The 19,059-nt window shown below is 42.0% G+C and overlaps 1 protein-coding gene across 1 annotated transcript in view; it reads right to left on the reverse strand.

Moving 5' to 3' along the window:
- The window catches only part of LOC134543189 (peroxidase-like), an 82,582-nt gene that overhangs the window by 15,924 nt on the left and 47,599 nt on the right, over positions 1 to 19,059 (reverse strand). The window contains exons 7-10 of the mRNA XM_063388082.1: positions 18,607 to 18,831; positions 4,764 to 4,891; positions 3,829 to 3,942; positions 1,310 to 1,442 (exon numbers count right to left, since the gene is read on the reverse strand). Coding sequence (XP_063244152.1) covers positions 1,310 to 1,442; positions 3,829 to 3,942; positions 4,764 to 4,891; positions 18,607 to 18,831 — 600 coding nt within the window. The remainder of the gene's footprint in view (positions 1 to 1,309; positions 1,443 to 3,828; positions 3,943 to 4,763; positions 4,892 to 18,606; positions 18,832 to 19,059) is intronic.

The raw sequence follows: 19,059 nt of genomic DNA on the forward strand, positions 1-19,059 counted from the left end.
CCTGAATATGTTGGTTGCAATCAGTAATATTCAACACCGTGACATAACTAAACCCACAGTCAATATGTCATCTTAATAGTTTATACTTAAAACTTCTTAAAGATATTTTTATGCCACCGCCTTATTGCCCAGGTTTTAATAATGGAACATTTCACAAATTAAAAACACAATCACAGACAGGCCACACCAACATAGATTTATCTACTACGGTACCAAGAACTAATAAATTTATTGTGTTCAGTGACTGCAGCCTTGGCTTAATATTCCTACGATTACCTACTAAAGACTATGCTATTTTCTTTTTACTGTTCCACTTATAAGATGTGTGCATCGCTCTGCGCGGGACACGTGCTGATTTTTGTGGGCTTGTGATTAAGTGGCATGGGAAATAACCTATAGTTAGAACCTTTTTATTTTCATTTGTATCACTTCACTGTATGATCATGGGTGATTAGCACGGACCTGCGGAATTCGCGTTATTTTCTTGCACCAGAAAGAACTCCGAACACTTGTCCACAAACACATATGTGTCCGCTGTCCATTTTAACCTTTTGGCCGGACTGCAAGATATTTGGTAATTTACAATTTTTTTTTTTGACGTGACAACGTCTAATAAATCGATGAACGCCGGCTGCACGCACGAAAAGGTGTTCCCTAACGCACATTGTCCCGTTACGATGTGTCCCGTTACGCTCATTGTACGCTTGCGTCGCATCTATCTCTCTTCCACTCGATTGGAACAACCATAGATTTGACTTTTTCGAGGCACATTAAACTTGAAACACTCACATTCGTTTCCTACTTTTCCTATCATCGTCCTATCCTTAACAGAATAGCACAGATTGGAAGAAGTTAAATAGCAAACATGTATAAAAGTTATAGTTAAAATAATCTCTTCGTTAAAGTAATAAACATATTTGAATTAATGAGTGCAAATAAAAGTAAATTTATCAATTAAATTGTAGATTTCACTTCACTCCTTCTTGGTATCCATACAAAATAGTGATGATTCAATAAATAAGATTAAATTTTATTCATAAAAGTATGCAATCATTTCATCAATGTTTTGTTATGACGTCACGTTAAACTATCGTCCGTAAACTGACTTTACAGACAACCAATTTTTTTTTTAAATGTCGTTATCGGTTCCCTGCTATTCGGAGCCTCTCGTGACTACCGTTGGTCCCGGCGGGAATGCAGCTCAAGTGCGTGAGGGTGTGCACAACACGGATCCCGCAGGTGCCCGGTGATGGTACAAGGACCCGAGCGCGTGAGGGGTGACACGAAGGTGGAAGGCGGGAGGTCGCACCGATGAACTTGTGCGAGACGCTCCAGCGCTCGACGGCGCTCGGCAGCAGCGAGTGTCCGAACCGGAAGGCCGCTGTTATGAAGGAGCTCGTCACCGTGGCGTCGACGCGAGGATCATAGTCGTCCGCGTAGCCCTGTGACACACACGCCCTCTGCCGTGGACCACACGCGCGAGCGCGACACACAGACCTGAGTCCAGCGACCAGGGCCGCAACTAGAGTCTATGGCACCCGGGGCATGAATGGATTCATGCGCCCCCCCCCCCTCCCTCATTTTTGGCACATACCACACCAATAAAGCGGGGGGGGGGTCCGTTGTTAATGATGAACTTAACATTTTTCTCAGAGTATTTTAAAATGAATATGTTGAGACATTATATTGTAAATCAGATTAGACAATCCTGGCATGAAAGTTAAAAAAAAACTTTTGTTTACCAGTTACCAGTTGTAGTAGGAATTACAATGCAAGCGATTTCGGCGCCCCCACAGCTTTGCGCCCGGGGCGTATGCCCCGCTTACCCCCCCCCCCCCCCCTTCCTAGTTGCGGCCCTGCCAGCGACATCTGCTGCTGACGAAGGCAGACCTGGGCAACTACAATTTCTCGTGAATCAGACGGAGACGTTCCCAGAACATAGTTCTTCCGCGTGCCGCAGGAACAGCTTATTATATTGTCCCTACTGTAACTAAGGGTCATGCATGCATTTCTACATCATCACTTCATTAACCCGCAAATTGTCTAGTAGCTGAGGGCCTGTACCTAGTTTGCGGAACACACAAAACATTAATATTTTAAGATTTTTTTTGAACATGTGCCATTTCTGGTTAACTGTATGCCATAAGTAATCTCAATAACGGAATAAAAGGTGAATATGCAAATACAGTAACAAGCCAAAATCAACTGATGTCAAGAAATAAAAAAACATTTGACATCACAGAAATTTCCTTGAAAGGAAATAGTCAACAAATTATTACAGCAATACAAACATAGTGGGCTGACAACAACGAGACAGTTGCAACAATAGCTGTGAATACAAACAACAACTTTTGACAATTCAGCGACAAACAAAGGACCCAACGATGAATCAGAACAGATAATATGGACTGCACAATGACAATATAACGACCCACATGCGAACTCAACCATGAAACTAAACAAATATTCTGACAACACAACGAAGATAAAACAGACGAACAAAGAAGACCTCTTAAGACACAAAGTTGCGACGTTTTGGAAACTGAGATCTGTTCCCGTCCTCAGGCTCAAACATAAAACTACTTTGTTTGTCTATGTTGTCTTCGTTGTGTTGTCAGAATATTCGTTTAATTCCATCGTTGGGATCGCTTGTGCGTAGTTGTATTGTCCTTTTGCAGTCCATATGATCTGTTTTGATTCATCGTTGGTTCCTCGGTTTGTCACTGTGTTGTACAAAGTTGGTGTTTGTTTGTAGTCACAGTCAGACTACTATGTGCGTCTGTGCTGTAATAATTTGTTGACTAATTCCTTCCAAGGAATTTTCTGTGTTGTCAATGTTTATAATTTATGGACATCTGCTGATTTTGATTTGTTTTCTGTGTTATCATATTCATAATTTTTGTCAGTTATTGAGGTTTCTTATAACGTACATTTTAACCAGCAATGGCATATGTCCAAAAAGCATCTTAAATCACTCTTCCACATTGCAAGAACCATTCAAAGAAAGCTAGTATTTGCTTTATAAAAACAGTTTTAAAAATCTTATGGAAGTGACTCAGTTTAACGACCAAATTCCAATTCATACTTATTAACGAACATTCGGTGTGGTGAAGCACCTTCCCCGTTATGTTTTTTTAGGTATTGCAATATGGCGATAGTGAGGTAGAAAGTTTTTTCAACTACGGAACAGATTGCTGTCTCCTGACAATAAATTCTTAACTACACGAATAGAGTCACTGTTATTTCACGGATTCATTGGGTAGCAGCAAAGTAGACTTGAAGCACATATAATACATACTGTTTCATTATGGTGGTGCTGAAGTGCTCTTGGCTATGCCCTTGACAACCCTGAGCCAGTTGTAAACAAGGAAAAAGAGGTGTTTACCAAATCACATGTAACCCGCCAAAGGACGTATCTTAGTTTGCGACCAACGAACAAAGGGGGGCTCGTGGTAAAAATGGTGCCATATTTCCCAATTCTGAAGGTTGTGTGGTGTAACTAACGGTATCCTTGAATGTTTTCACCAAGCCGAATGTTGCACCATTGTGTATTTAACTTTTTATTGATTTTTTTTATTGACAAGTCTGATCTAAATACACACATTTACCAAAAAGGGGGGGCTCGTGGTAAACAATGGTGCCATATCCCCCAGTTCTGAAGGATGTGGGGTGTAACCAACGGTATTCTTAAAGGTTTTTTCAAAGCAGAATGTTGCACCATTGTCAGTTCAGTTCAATCCGCGAAATAATAGCGAGTCTCCCCATGACCTGGTGAGTCCTCGAGGTTTGCGAGAGGTACATATCCTCGGTTACTTCTGTCCGACTGACCTCTGTCCTGGGCTCCAGGCTGTACTTCTTCACGGAGTCCTTCCCCAGCAGCAAGGGCAGGAACTCCGAGTACGTGATGTGCTGCATCAGCGCAGCCACGATGTGGCGCGCCTCCTGCAGACAGCCCCGCGCACCTAGACACTTCGGCCCGCTAAGCCACGCACAACTGGAGACCCAGTTGGTGTTCACTACCCATCGGCTGCTGCCGTTTATTTTACCTTCTGGCCAGTTTGCACGTGATCAGTTCATTTTTATTACGCGATATTTTGTTTCTCGTCCTCGTGGGGCATTATCGAAGCTACCTATGGTCGCATGAGATCGCATTTCAAATGAGTAATGATTAGAGACCCCTAAAATTCGCGGGTTCATTTCGTGTTATGCTAAACTTCAAATAATTATACCATAGTGTTGCTTCTGTCATTGGTTCACTGTTAATCTGGAGGACTGAGGGTCAATTAGAGACCCTCACTCATAGAAGTGTCGAATCACAGGCCACCCAGTCGAGACGACTCACAAGTCAGCAGCCAATGAACAGATGGCATTTGCCCGAGTGTGTAGAGGATATTGGAGTCTATCCTGGAGGTCATTGAACCCGCGAATTTGTCGGGTCTCTAGTAATGATATGCATTCTGAACTCTCTCCAAATAATAATCATGCGAATTTTAGGTCTCTGCAAATCATTGCGTTACTGGAGACGTGCAAATTACTACAATACACTTGAAATTGTACTATAAGTAGCTTTGACACATCACGAAAGATCAAAAATAAGTACCAACGTTACAAAGTTCAAACGACCCAACCGCAATCAACATGCGCCGACTTTCTGTGTGTTTTTTTTTTTTTAGTCCTGGCATCGGAAAACAACGCCAGTTTCGCAAGCACCCGCGTCTATAGAGGGTCTCCCTCGTGTCGGTATACTCGCACGGCGGCCTCACCTGGTACAGCCTCTCGTCGTCCCAGTGCGGGTTGATCTCCGCGAGTCTGCCGGCGATGTCGTTGTGCTGCCTCGCCAGCATCGTGTGCAGCACCGACAGTGCCACCTGCTCGTTCACGCGGTTGTCGCCTGTCGCACACACGGGCAGTCTCCTCGCTACTCACGTCTGGAGCACCCAAGGGGAGGGGGATTCTGTGCGTGTGGTTAACGGAACAAAAGTCATCAATGAAGTGTTTTTTTTATATAATTATTCGCAAAGGCCTGGGCCCATCTGTTCTCATTCCCATCGTATTTCCAGAGCTATGGTTACTTCGCCAAATAATTTGGTAAATAAAAAAAGACTTGAAGCACAAATGAATCACTTTTACGTTGATTGTTAGGCCACAGAAATTTGGACACATCCTGGGAGATCATTAGTCGGTAACAAAGAGGAAATGCGGGAGTTAACAGTTAACATTATCGTGTGCAACCCAGTTCAATGGATGAAGTTCTCTAACCTTGTTATGGGCCAATGAGCACATCGTAGTAGGTTGTATATGAGAGCTATTGGGTCTGGCTTAGAGCGAAAAGTTTATCTGAAATGATTGCGGCTCTAATTATATAATGTAGACCGATTCTTGTCTTATGCATATGAGCCCCCCCCCCCCCAAAAAAAAAGGCTTTAGTAACTGTAAACAATTTGATGACTCCGCGATCCTCAGGATATTCGGACAAACATTATCTCTGTTGATCGTGTGACCAGTTAACTATGATGCCCCTGTTATTTGAGCTGGAGTTTCAAATTGTCTCTAAATCCTTCAGATAACAGATGACCCAATAACCGAACTAGAACAAAGGTAAACGTGATTGAATAATAGCCTACTGGCGAAACAAATACAAGGACTTCTTTTTTTGTCTCTAGGCATCAGTTCTGTCACGACTCAGAGGTTGTAAATGTCGACATGCTGTTTAAAAAGCAATTCACTGACGCCACTATCTTCGTGATCATTACACTTTCTATAATGTTCTAAGCCCTAAGTAGTATATAATAGGGCATACTAGATCAGGATGCAGGTAGTGGATTGAAGATTGTCGACCGCCATCTTGGATTTGTGACGTCACGGCGGCAAAAATTCCTCAAAATTCCTCAAAAATGACTCAAAATGACTCAAAATTTCCCGTTTTAAGAAAAAATTTCCCGTTTTCGAGGGAAAAATTCCCGTTTCGAGGGAAAATTTCCCGATTTAGTCCTTAAAAATCCCAACGGCTAGAAATGTCCTGATAGAGGCTTAAGCATCCTTAACTCAAGCCTCAGTTAAGCCTCTATCAGGATGTGACCTTGACCTTTGACCTTGACCCCGACGGCCATCTTGGATCCACCATCTTGGATGACGTCATTTCGTTTTCATGAACATTCCGGCATTGTGTTATCGGGGCATTTTGAATGATGACGTCACCGCAGCAATTTTCGTTACGGCCGCCATCTTTAAATTTATTATCCGATTTTAATGAAAAAATATTTTAAAATTATAAAAAAATTAAATAAATTTTTTTTAATAACATATTTAAAAAACAAACATTTACAACACGGAGCTCGGAGTCCTCGGTTCGAACCCGACGAGTGCAAAAAAAATAAAAATGGCGACCGATCCTTCCCTCGTGGTGGGTGCTAGCAGACTGACTCCCACCACTTTTTTTCAAAGCATATATATCGTCAGGTAGTATGACGTCATGTCCGCCATCTTGTCCTCGTCTGCTGGAAGCCATCATCAGTGTATCGTCGGCGAGAGTGCGCTGACGCCATGTTAGTTTAATTCTTATCCGCTAGAGTACAGTAATCATTTATTATTGCTGTGACACCCGACATCTTGTCATTTGGCCGCCATCTTGAAAATCCGTAATTATTTAGCTAGAAATTCGGGAAAAATTCCAAAATTCATTAAATAAATTTGTAATCTATATACTGATTGATTAGGTCGACTAAGGTCCTTGGTACGATCTAGGACGATGCAAAAAAATTAAATAAAACATCAATTTAACATAATAGTAACAGGTTCGAGGAATTAAACACCACAAGTTATTTTACAAACATAATATTTATTACATAATTTATATTCTACTACAGGATCATTTGCGAAAGCCAGCAATCTTATAATCATTTAGTTCCGCAGCGGTGTGAAATGACTAATTCTTAGCTCCAATCGGTTTATACTAGACAGAGTCCAGCCAGAACCTTTACAGACATAGTCAACCTCTTCTTGACAGAGTTTCTGGATACCATTTTTAACAGTTTGCTTCACATCGTTAGAACTGTAAATTACTGCAGCCGATGTCTTGAATGCACACTTCTTCACTTTGTCATCGAACGGATATGGCTTTCCATATATACAGTCCAACCACAAGTTATATTTCAAAGGTCCGTTTGTTGCTACATCATCAGTAAGATGATTGATTATGTCCTCTTTGATATCATCAAGAAAATTACAAATGTCTTTCGACTCACCTAACGTATTTAAATAATAGTAGTCCAATGTTCCACGAAATGCAGACTGCGCTAAGTAGAAGCCATTATCGTTCACTTGTAATGCGCCGAACACAGTCTTAGGTTTATTTTCCTGTTCAGACGTCATACCAATCGGTTGCTGCACATCGGTTTTCTTGCTTATACGCTCACGAGCCTTCAACCTAAACCGAGGAGTCGAAATTTCTGCAGGTAGTTGAGCAGTAGGCACACGGACTTCACCTTTACAGTTTTTCGCATGCCGTCGCAAATTATCAATTCGAGTAAACCATTCATGACACTCATCACATCGAAACTTCATGCGAGATGGATTCTTCGTGCATTTGCTCCGCTCATGTCTTCGTGCATCATGAGCAAATGCGAACGACGTATCACAGTAGCTGCAAGGATACCGTGGTGATGAAGACGAACCTTTCAGACCCGATCCAGATACTGACGTTGCCGCAGTTGCACCATCTCCAGGCATACTCTTATGAACATCAATGCATCGTTGTTGCGCTGAAACCTTTACTTTCTACCGAACAGAAGGACCTTTGCATGCCTTCATGTGCGTTTTCATATTATCTTTTCTGGCAAACTGCTTATGACATTTCTCACAATCAAACATTTTACGATATAGGTTCTTGGCACATTCTCTATTCTCATGTCGTCGAGCATTGCTGTTGTTTGAGAAAATCTTGTCGCAGTAACAGCACCGATGTTCGTTAGTTGTTGTCGATTCGGCATCCATTGAAGTCTCCATTGATGACGAACCAGCGTTCGCCGAGTTTCCCTGTGCAGCCAGCACTAGCAGCATTAAAGTCTCTTCTGCTGGCGGTACCACGTCTGTTGAAGTCTCCTCCAGTGTTGAAATTGACGTTGCCAACGGAATCTGCTCCACCATCGTCGACGCTGACGTCATGGTTCCCGCAGTCGATGGTACAACCTCCATCGAGTTCGTCGTTAAAGTCGGTAAAGATGCCATCGAGTTCGCAAGAACAGGTAATTACGTGATTAATGCACCAGATGAAACAAACTAGGTGATCCTTACACCGACGACGTCAGTAACAAACTGAGCGTCCTGTTGTCTAGGACTCGCTTATATACATGCACCGTATGGAATAATACGCTAGTCAAATCAAGAACCATTTACAATAATACTAGAGTCAAAACAACAATAAAAATAGAAGAACCATCAACGAAAATACAGCACATTTGGAAGCACCGGCAACGAAAAGGCAGCACATTTGGAAGCACCGACAAAGAAAAGGCAGCACCGCCAACGAAAAGGCAGCACATTTGGAAGCACCGACAACGAAACGGCAGCACATTTGGAAGCACCGACAACGAAAAGGCAGCACATTTGGAAGCACCGACAACGAAACGGCAGCACATTTGGAAGCACCGACAACGAAAAGGCAGCACATTTTGGACGCACCGACAACGAAAAGGCAGCACATTTGGAAGCACCGACAACGAAAAGGCAGCACATTTGGAAGCACCGACTACGAAAAGGCAGCACATTTGGAAGCACCGACAACGAAAAGGCAGCACATTTGGCAGCACCGACTACGAAAAGGCAGCACATTTGGAAGCACCGACAACGAAACGGCAGCACATTTGGAAGCACCGACAACGAAAAGGCAGCACATTTGGAAGCACCGACAACGAAAAGGCAGCACATTTGGAAGCACCGACAACGAAAAGGCAGCACATTTGGAAGCACCGACAACGAAAAGGCAGCACATTTGGAAGCATCGACAACGAAAAGGCAGCACATTTTGGACGCACCGACAACGAAAAGGCAGCACATTTGGAAGCACCGACAACGAAAAGGCAGCACATTTGGAAGCACCGACTACGAAAAGGCAGCACATTTGGAAGCACCGACAACGAAAAGGCAGCACATTTGGAAGCACCGACAAGGAAAAGGCAGCACATTTGGCAGCACCGACTACGAAAAGGCAGCACATTTGGAAGCACCGACAACGAAACGGCAGCACATTTGGAAGCACCGACAACGAAAAGGCAGCACATTTGGAAGCACCGACAACGAAAAGGCAGCACATTTGGAAGCACCGACAACGAAAAGGCAGCACATTTGGAAGCATCGACAACGAAAAGGCAGCACATTTTGGACGCACCGACAACGAAAAGGCAGCACATTTGGAAGCACCGACAACGAAAAGGCAGCACATTTGGAAGCACCGACTACGAAAAGGCAGCACATTTGGAAGCACCGACAACGAAAAGGCAGCACATTTGGAAGCACCGACAACGAAAAGGCAGCACATTTGGCAGCACCGACTACGAAAAGGCAGCACATTTGGCAGCACCGACAACGAAAAGGCAGCACATTTGGAAGCACCGACAACGAAAAGGCAGCACATTTGGAAGCACCGACAACGAAAAGGCAGCACATTTGGAAGCACCGACAACGAAAAGGCAGCACATTTGGAAGCACCATCATCGAAAAGGCAGCACATTTGGAAGCTCCATCAACAAAAAAAGGCTAAAAGGAAGCACAAGTTACGAGATCTAAGTCTTAGTTAGAAATCAGAATACAAAAATAAAAACATTAAATTCTTATAATTTAAATTATTTATTTTATTGCTTTACATTATACAAATGCAAGTAAAAAAAGCCATTATTGTATGTAGCCAGCATTCCTCAGTTCCTTGAGTATAAAGGATATTTCTTTGATGCACGAATAGTTTCCTGCACAAAGCGAACCATGTAGAAGTCTTAGCCGGTCAACCAATATGTTTGGATCTTTCCATGAAGTGTAATCATTCTCTTCTACCACCATCTTCCTTGCACCTTTATAATAAATATTATGATCTCTGGTGTCTTCCGTTTTACCACCAACCTCAGGGTAACTTTCATGTTTGAGATGGTGATCATCACAAGCTTGATCAGATTTATTTAATTTATCACGTCGTTTCCATCGTTTCGGTCTCAGGACACCGCCACATTCTTCGATCTTGGCAGCTTTAGGTGCTTCATCATAGTCTATGTCTTTGTCAACAGCCTCAGAGTCACTGTAACAATCACCGTAGAAGGAATCGTCTTCGCCCAATTTACCGTAATAATTCGATGTTGATGATGTTGAAGTGTCTTCATCGTCTTCATGCTTCCTTTTTAGGAGTCCATCATTTTTACAAAGTAGGAAAGATCTACTTGAATTCGGCTGGAATATATTCTCAATTTCACGTTAAGGATTCTTCCATTGTCTTCATTCTTCCGTAAATCATCAACCTTCTTCAATTTAAGTTCTTTGTCGAGATCGGAAGAGCCAAGAAAATTATTGTCGTAATACATATCACTCTTCTTTAGGCTAGTAGATTCATCGTTGTCCTCTAGCTTGTACGCAGGCTTGGCGCTACAAGTTCTGCCATGTCTTTTTAGGCTCTCTCTCCTCGTAAACGACTTGCTACATCGAACACAACTTATCATATTGCGCAGTGGATTTTTAACACAGTCATTCTTCTCGTGTTGTCTTTTATTCTTTCTCAAGATAAACTCTTTACTGCAAAACTTACACCTATGTTCTTTCGATACAGCGTCAGATCCCAAATCGGAATTCATATTAGTTACTGAGACTAATGCCAGATACCAATTGAGTGTTTTAAATTAGATTCAATACTTAAATAGAAATTTTTTCATATTTCATCAGCGAGAATTAATATATCTCATGCAAAAGTACTTTATGCATGTAGTTCTGCTTTTCAACAACAGATGTCGCCACATGTTGCTTGCAGGTAAATAATATTTAGTTCTTTTATGCGGGATGCGGGATGCTCACTAACGATCGCAAAAGAAGGATGGCTTCGCTAGACTCCAAGGAAAAGGAAGTTCGTCTTGCATGTTGGTGCTCCACAGATGTCTCATGGCGTAATATTAATTTGACTGAGTAATGATATTTGTTAATTCCACCTGATAAAAATATTGCAAGTTTTGATTTAGAAGCAGAAATTATCGAATTAAATTTAACTCCAAATAAAATGACATGTCTCATTAGACCAAAAAAAATCCATGCAGAGAGCGGTTTCTCAGAATAGTCAGAAACACTTGAAGAAACCACGGGAATGATTGCAAGAACACGGGAAAAACCATCAAAATATTGTCAAGAATAATCAGGAGCACACTGAGAAAACCACCATAATATTAACAAGAATAATCGGAAGCACACGGAGAAAACCATCATAATATTGACCAGATTAATCGGAAAGCACACAGAGAAAACCACCACATGTTTTCTTTGATATCATAAAATTACAAGAAAAAATATTTAAAAATAAAAATAAATTAATAAAAAAATAAAAATAATAAAAAAATGCATAAACCGTTTCTGCTAGCTTGTAAACTTATCATTGTTGAGCAAAGATAGAGTTCTTGTACTAGCCAGAAATTTATGCATTTTATTATTATTTTTATTTTTTTATTAATTTATTTTTATTTTTAAATATTTTTTCTTGTAATTTTATGATATCAAAGAAAACATGTGGTGGTTTTCTCTGTGTGCTTTCCGATTAATCTGGTCAATATTATGATGGTTTTCTCCGTGTGCTTCCGATTATTATTGTTAATATTATGGTGGTTTTCTCAGTGTGCTCCTGATTATTCTTGACAATATTTTGATGGTTTTTCCCGTGTTCTTGCAATCATTCCTGTGGTTTCTTCAAGTGTTTCTGACTATTCTGAGAAACCGCTCTCTGCATGGATTTTTTTTGGTCTAATGAGACATGTCATTTTATTTGGAGTTACATTTAATTCGACAATTTCTGCTTCTAAATCAAAACTTGCAATATTTTTATCAGGTGGAATTAACAAATATCATTACTCAGTCAAATTAATATTACGCCATGAGACATCTGTGGAGCACCAACATGCAAGACGAACTTCCTTTTCCTTGGAGTCTAGCGAAGCCATCCTTCTTTTGCGAACGTTAGTGAGCATCCCGCATCCCGCATAAAAGAACTAAATATTATTTACCTGCAAGCAACATGTGGCGACATCTGTTGTTGAAAAGCAGAACTACATGCATAAAGTACTTTTGCATGAGATATATTAATTCTCGCTGATGAAATATGAAAAAATTTCTATTTAAGTATTGAATCTAATTTAAAACACTCAATTGGTATCTGGCATTAGTCTCAGTAACTAATATGAATTCCGATTTGGGATCTGACGCTGTATCGAAAGAACATAGGTGTAAGTTTTGCAGTAAAGAGTTTATCTTGAGAAAGAATAAAAGACAACACGAGAAGAATGACTGCGTTAAAAATCCACTGCGCAATATGATAAGTTGTGTTCGATGTAGCAAGTCGTTTACGCGGAGAGAGAGCCTAAAAAGACATGGCAGAACTTGTAGCGCCAAGCCTGCGTACAAGCTAGAGGACAACGATGAATCTACTAGCCTAAGGAAGAGTGATCTGCATTACGACAATAATTTTCTTGGCTCTTCCGATCTCGACAAAGAACTTAAATTGAAGAAGGTTGATGATTTACGGAAGAATGAAGACAATGGAAGAATCCTTAACGTGAAAAGTGAAAATATATTCCAGCCGAATTCAAGTAGATCTTTCCTACTTTGTAAAAATGATGGACTCCTAAAAAGGAAGCATGAAGACGATGAAGACACTTCAACATCATCAACATCGAATTATTACGGTAAATTGGGTGAAGACGATTCCTTCTACGGTGATTGTTACAGTGACTCTGAGGCTGTTGACAAAGACATAGACTATGATGAAGCACCTAAAGCTGCCAAGATCGAAGAATGTGGCAGTGTCCTTAGACCGAAACGATGGAAACGACGTGATATATTAAATAAATCTGATCAAGCTTGTGATGATCACCGTCTCAAACATGAAAGTTACCCTGAGGTTGGTGGTAAAACGGAAGACACCAGAGATCATAATATTTATAAAGGTGCAAGGAAGATGGTGGTAGAAGAGAATGATTACACATCATGGAAAGATCCAAACATATTGGTTGACCGGCTAAGACTTCTACATGGTTCGCTTTGTGCAGGAAACTATTCGTGCATCAAAGAAATATCCTTTATACTCAAGGAACTGAGGAATGCTGGCTACATACAATAATGGCTTTTTTTACTTGCATTTGTATAATGTAAAGCAATAAAATAAATAATTTAAATTATAAGAATTTAATGTTTTTATTTTTGTATTCTGATTTCTAACTAAGACTTAGATCTCGTAACTTGTGCTTCCTTTTAGCCTTTTTTTGTTGATGGAGCTTCCAAATGTGCTGCCTTTTCGATGATGGTGCTTCCAAATGTGCTGCCTTTTCGTTGTCGGTGCTTCCAAATGTGCTGCCTTTTCGTTGTCGGTGCTTCCAAATATGCTGCCTTTTCGTTGTCGGTGCTTCCAAATGTGCTGCCTTTTCGTTGTCGGTGCTGCCAAATGTGCTTCCTTTTCGTAGTCGGTGCTGCCAAATGTGCTGCCTTTTCGTTGTCGGTGCTTCCAAATGTGCTGCCTTTTCGTTGTCGGTGCTTCCAAATGTGCTGCCTTTTCGTAGTCGGTGCTTCCAAATGTGCTGCCTTTTCGTTGTCGGTGCTTCCAAATGTGCTGCCTTTTCGTTGTCGGTGCGTCCAAAATGTGCTGCCTTTTCGTTGTCGATGCTTCCAAATGTGCTGCCTTTTCGTTGTCGGTGCTTCCAAATGTGCTGCCTTTTCGTTGTCGGTGCTTCCAAATGTGCTGCCTTTTCGTTGTCGGTGCTTCCCAATGTGCTGCCGTTTCGTTGTCGGTGCTTCCAAATGTGCTGCCTTTTCGTAGTCGGTGCTGCCAAATGTGCTGCCTTTTCGTTGTCGGTGCTTTCAAATGTGCTGCCTTTTCGTTGTCGGTGCTTCCAAATGTGCTGCCTTTTCGTAGTCGGTACTTCCAAATGTGCTGCCTTTTCGTTGTCGGTGCTTCCAAATGTGCTGCCTTTTCGTTGTCGGTGCGTCCAAAATGTGCTGCCTTTTCGTTGTCGGTGCTTCCAAATGTGCTGCCTTATCGTTGTCGGTGCTTCCAAATGTGCTGCCTTTTCGTTGTCGGTGCTTCCAAATGTGCTGCCTTTTCGTAGTCGGTGCTTCCAAATGTGCTGCCTTTTCGTTGTCGGTGCTTCCAAATGTGCTGCCTTTTCGTTGTCGGTGCGTCCAAAATGTGCTGCCTTTTCGTTGTCGATGCTTCCAAATGTGCTGCCTTTTCGTTGTCGGTGCTTCCAAATGTGCTGCCTTTTCGTTGTCGGTGCTTCCAAATGTGCTGCCTTTTCGTTGTCGGTGCTTCCAAATGTGCTGCCTTTTCGTTGTCGGTGCTTCCAAATGTGCTGCCGTTTCGTTGTCGGTGCTTCCAAATGTGCTGCCTTTTCGTAGTCGGTGCTGCCAAATGTGCTGCCTTTTCGTTGTCGGTGCTTCCAAATGTGCTGCCTTTTCGTAGTCGGTGCTTCCAAATGTGCTGCCTTTTCGTTGTCGGTGCTTCCAAATGTGCTGCCTTTTCGTTGTCGGTGCGTCCAAAATGTGCTGCCTTTTCGTTGTCGGTGCTTCCAAATGTGCTGCCGTTTCGTTGTCGGTGCTTCCAAATGTGCTGCCTTTTAGTTGGCGGTGCTGCCTTTTCTTTGTCGGTGCTTCCAAATGTGCTGCCTTTTCGTTGTCGGTGCTTCCAAATGTGCTGCCGTTTCGTTGTCGGTGCTTCCAAATGTGCTGCCTTTTCGTTGGCGGTGCTGCCTTTTCTTTGTCGGTGCTTCCAAATGTGCTGCCTTTTCGTTGCCGGTGCTTCCAAATGTGCTGTATTTTCGTTGATGGTTCTTCTATTTTTAATGTTGTTTTGACTCTAGTATTATTGTAAATGGTTCTTGATTTGACTAGCGTATTATTCCATACGGTGCATGTATATAAGCGAGTCCTAGACAACAGGACGCTCAGTTTGTTACTGACGTCGTCGGTGTAAGGATCACCTAGTTTGTTTCATCTGGTGCATTAATCACGTAATTACCTGTTCTTGCGAACTCGATGGCATCTTTACCGACTTTAACGACGAACTCGATGGAGGTTGTACCATCGACTGCGGGAACCATGAAGTCAGCGTCGACGATGGTGGAGCAGATTCCGTTGGCAACGTCGATGTCAACACTGGAGGAGACTTCAACAGACGTGGTACCGCCAGCAGAAGAGACTTTAATGCTGCTAGTGCTGGCTGCACAGGGAAACTCGGCGAACGCTGGTTCGTCATCAATGGAGACTTCAATGGATGCCGAATCGACAACAACTAACGAACATCGGTGCTGTTACTGCGACAAGATTTTCTCAAACAACAGCAATGCTCGACGACATGAGAATAGAGAATGTGCCAAGAATCCTATATCGTAAAATGTTTGATTGTGAGAAATGTCATAAGCAGTTTGCCAGAAAAGATAATATGAAAACGCACATGAAGGCATGCAAAGGTCCTTCTGTTCGGTAGAAAGTAAAGGTTTCAGCGCAACAACGATGCATTGATGTTCATAAGAGTATGCCTGGAGATGGTGCAACTGCGGCAACGTCAGTATCTGGATCGGGTCTGAAAGGTTCGTCTTCATCACCACGGTATCCTTGCAGCTACTGTGATACGTCGTTCGCATTTGCTCATGATGCACGAAGACATGAGCGGAGCAAATGCACGAAGAATCCATCTCGCATGAAGTTTCGATGTGATGAGTGTCATGAATGGTTTACTCGAATTGATAATTTGCGACGGCATGCGAAAAACTGTAAAGGTGAAGTCCGTGTGCCTACTGCTCAACTACCTGCAGAAATTTCGACTCCTCGGTTTAGGTTGAAGGCTCGTGAGCGTACAAGCAAGAAAACCGATGTGCAGCAACCGATTGGTATGACGTCTGAACAGGAAAATAAACCTAAGACTGTGTTCGGCGCATTACAAGTGAACGATAATGGCTTCTACTTAGCGCAGTCTGCATTTCGTGGAACATTGAAGGACTACTTTTATTTAAATACGTTAGGTGAGTCGAAAGACATTTGTAATTTTCTTGATGATATCAGAGAGGACATAATCAATCAGCTTACTGATGATGTAGCAACAAACGGACCTTTGAAATATAACTTGTGGTTGGACTGTATATATGGAAAGCCATATCCGTTCGATGACAAAGTGAAGAAGTGTGCATTCAAGACATCGGTTGCAGTAATTTACAGTTCTAACGATGTGAAGCAAACTGTTAAAAATGGTATCCAGAAACTCTGTCAAGAAGAGGTTGACTATGTCTGTAAAGGTTCTGGCTGGACTCTGTCTAGTACAAACCGATTGGAGCTAAGAATTAGTCATTTCACACCGCTGCGGAACTAAATGATTATAAGATTTCTGGCTTTCGCAAATGATCCTGTAGTAGAATATAAATTATGTAATAAATATTATGTTTGTAAAATAACTTGTGGTGTTTAATTCCTCGAACCTGTTACTATTATGTTAAATTGATGTTTTATTTAATTTTTTTGCATCGTCCTAGATCGTACCAAGGACCTTAGTCGACCTAATCAATCAGTATATAGATTACAAATTTATTTAATGAATTTTGGAATTTTTCCCGAATTTCTAGCTAAATAATTACGGATTTTCAAGATGGCGGCCAAATGACAAGATGTCGGGTGTCACAGCAATAATAAATGATTACTGTACTCTAGCGGATAAGAATTAAACTAACATGGCGTCAGCGCACTCTCGCCGACGATACACTGATGATGGCTTCCAGCAGACGAGGACAAGATGGCGGACATGACGTCATACTACCTGACGATATATATGTGCTTTGAAAAAAAGTGGTGGGAGTCAGTCTGCCAGCACCCACCACGAGGGAAGGATCGGTCGCCATTTTTATTTTTTTTGCACTCGTCGGGTTCGAACCGAGGACTCCGAGCTCCGTGTTGTAAATGTTTGTTTTTTAAATATGTTATTACAAAAATTTTTTATTTAATTTTTTTATAATTTTAAAATATTTTTTCATTAAAATCGGATAATAAATTTAAAGATGGCGGCCGTAACGAAAATTGCAGCGGTGACGTCATCATTCAAAATGCCCCGATAACACAATGCCGGAATGTTCGAGAAAACGAAATGACGTCATCCAAGATGGTGGATCCAAGATGGCCGTCGGGGTCAAGGTCAAAGGTCAAGGTCACATCCTGATAGAGGCTTAACTGAGGCTTGAGTTAAGGATGCTTAAGCCTCTATCAGGACATTTCTAGCCGTTGGGATTTTTAAGGACTAAAACGGGAAATTTTCCCTCGAAACGGGAATTTTTCCCTCGAAAACGGGAATTTTTTTCTTAAAACGGGAAATTTTGAGTCATTTTGAGTCATTTTTGAGGAATTTTGAGGAATTTTTGCCGCCGTGACGTCACAAATCCAAGATGGCGGTCGACAATCTTCAATCCACTACCTGCATCCTGATCTAGTATGCCCTATTATATACTACTGCCCTACACTATTTTTCGTTATGTTCTGATGACATTATCGTCTCGATTTGCCTTACCAGATGCAAAAAAGATTCACTTAAAAATTATAGTTTGTGAAACTACACTTTAAGAAAGTTTCAAAATATAAATGTCATATTAATAAATTCACAAACATTTATTTCAAATTTGACCCACGAAAACAGCTGTATTAACTCATAAGGTAAATTACAAAAACGTGTGCTCGTGATTGTGACCACGATGCTAAGTATGTCACTGAGCACTCCACATGCCCTAGAGCAAAATATATTTCGACCATGGTGCGCAATACATACAGCCACGATTATTTAACGGATTCTTTGGGTAGGAAAGTATACTTAAAGCACTTATACTTCTCATTCACATCAGGCGCGCAACAACAGGGGGGGGGGGGGGAAGGGTATTTTGCCCCCCCCCCCCTTCTGAAACCTTGAAGTGGGGGCAAACGGGGGCAAAGAAAGTGCTGTGTAACCAATTTTTAGATGATAAAACTGCTTAAATAGTACCATTTTCCACCTTGAAATACATATTTTCCCGGGTGAGGACCCCCGGGCCCCCCGCTTCAATAGGGGGGATCGATGATTCTTTATAAAAAGGTATATTGCCCCCCCCCCCCCTTTTGGAAATTTAGTTATTGCACCCCTGATTCACATCGATGATTGGTCTTTGAAATTCCCTTGACGCCCCTGAGCCAGTTACAAAAATGGAGAAATGGCTACCCAGTAACGTGTTACCCAGGAAATATGCCACATTGTTATCGGCTATGAACATTCTAAAAAAAAATAGGATTGGCTTCACAGCCTATCCTGAAATAAACTGAGCCTGGGAAACAATCGTGGCCGTGGCTATACGCCGTGGCGAGGTGGTGGTCGTGTCCTACCGGCGAGGAAGCAGTACACGTCCTTGTCGGGCCGGATGCAGCCGTCCTCCGGGTAGTCTATCTTCAGGGGCAGCAGGTTCTTGAGCCCCAGCTCCCTGAAGATGGGCAGGGTCCTCAGCTGTCCTCCGCGCAGCAGCCTCAGTTCGTCGGCTACCTTCTCGCTGGAGCCGTACACCACGCTGCCGTCCAGGTAGGACGTCACCGCGTTCGTCTGCGCCCGCGGGCCTGAGGGACACCAGACCACTTAGGATCGCCATCCGCCATTTTTATAAGTTATTAATGTACAACTTTATAACTGCAGGAAGGGAAATCGATAAACTGAAAAGAAAAAAAAATGATAATAAAAATACCTTATGGCTCTATGTGAATTGATTTGTGACTATTGTAGCATGTGTGCTACAGCCTCTACCTTTGATAATGTTTATGTTGGCAGAAATGGTTAACTTATTTTAT

This window comes from Bacillus rossius, assembly GCF_032445375.1.
Source record: "Bacillus rossius redtenbacheri isolate Brsri chromosome 9 unlocalized genomic scaffold, Brsri_v3 Brsri_v3_scf9_2, whole genome shotgun sequence".
Classification (NCBI taxonomy): domain Eukaryota; kingdom Metazoa; phylum Arthropoda; class Insecta; order Phasmatodea; family Bacillidae; genus Bacillus; species Bacillus rossius.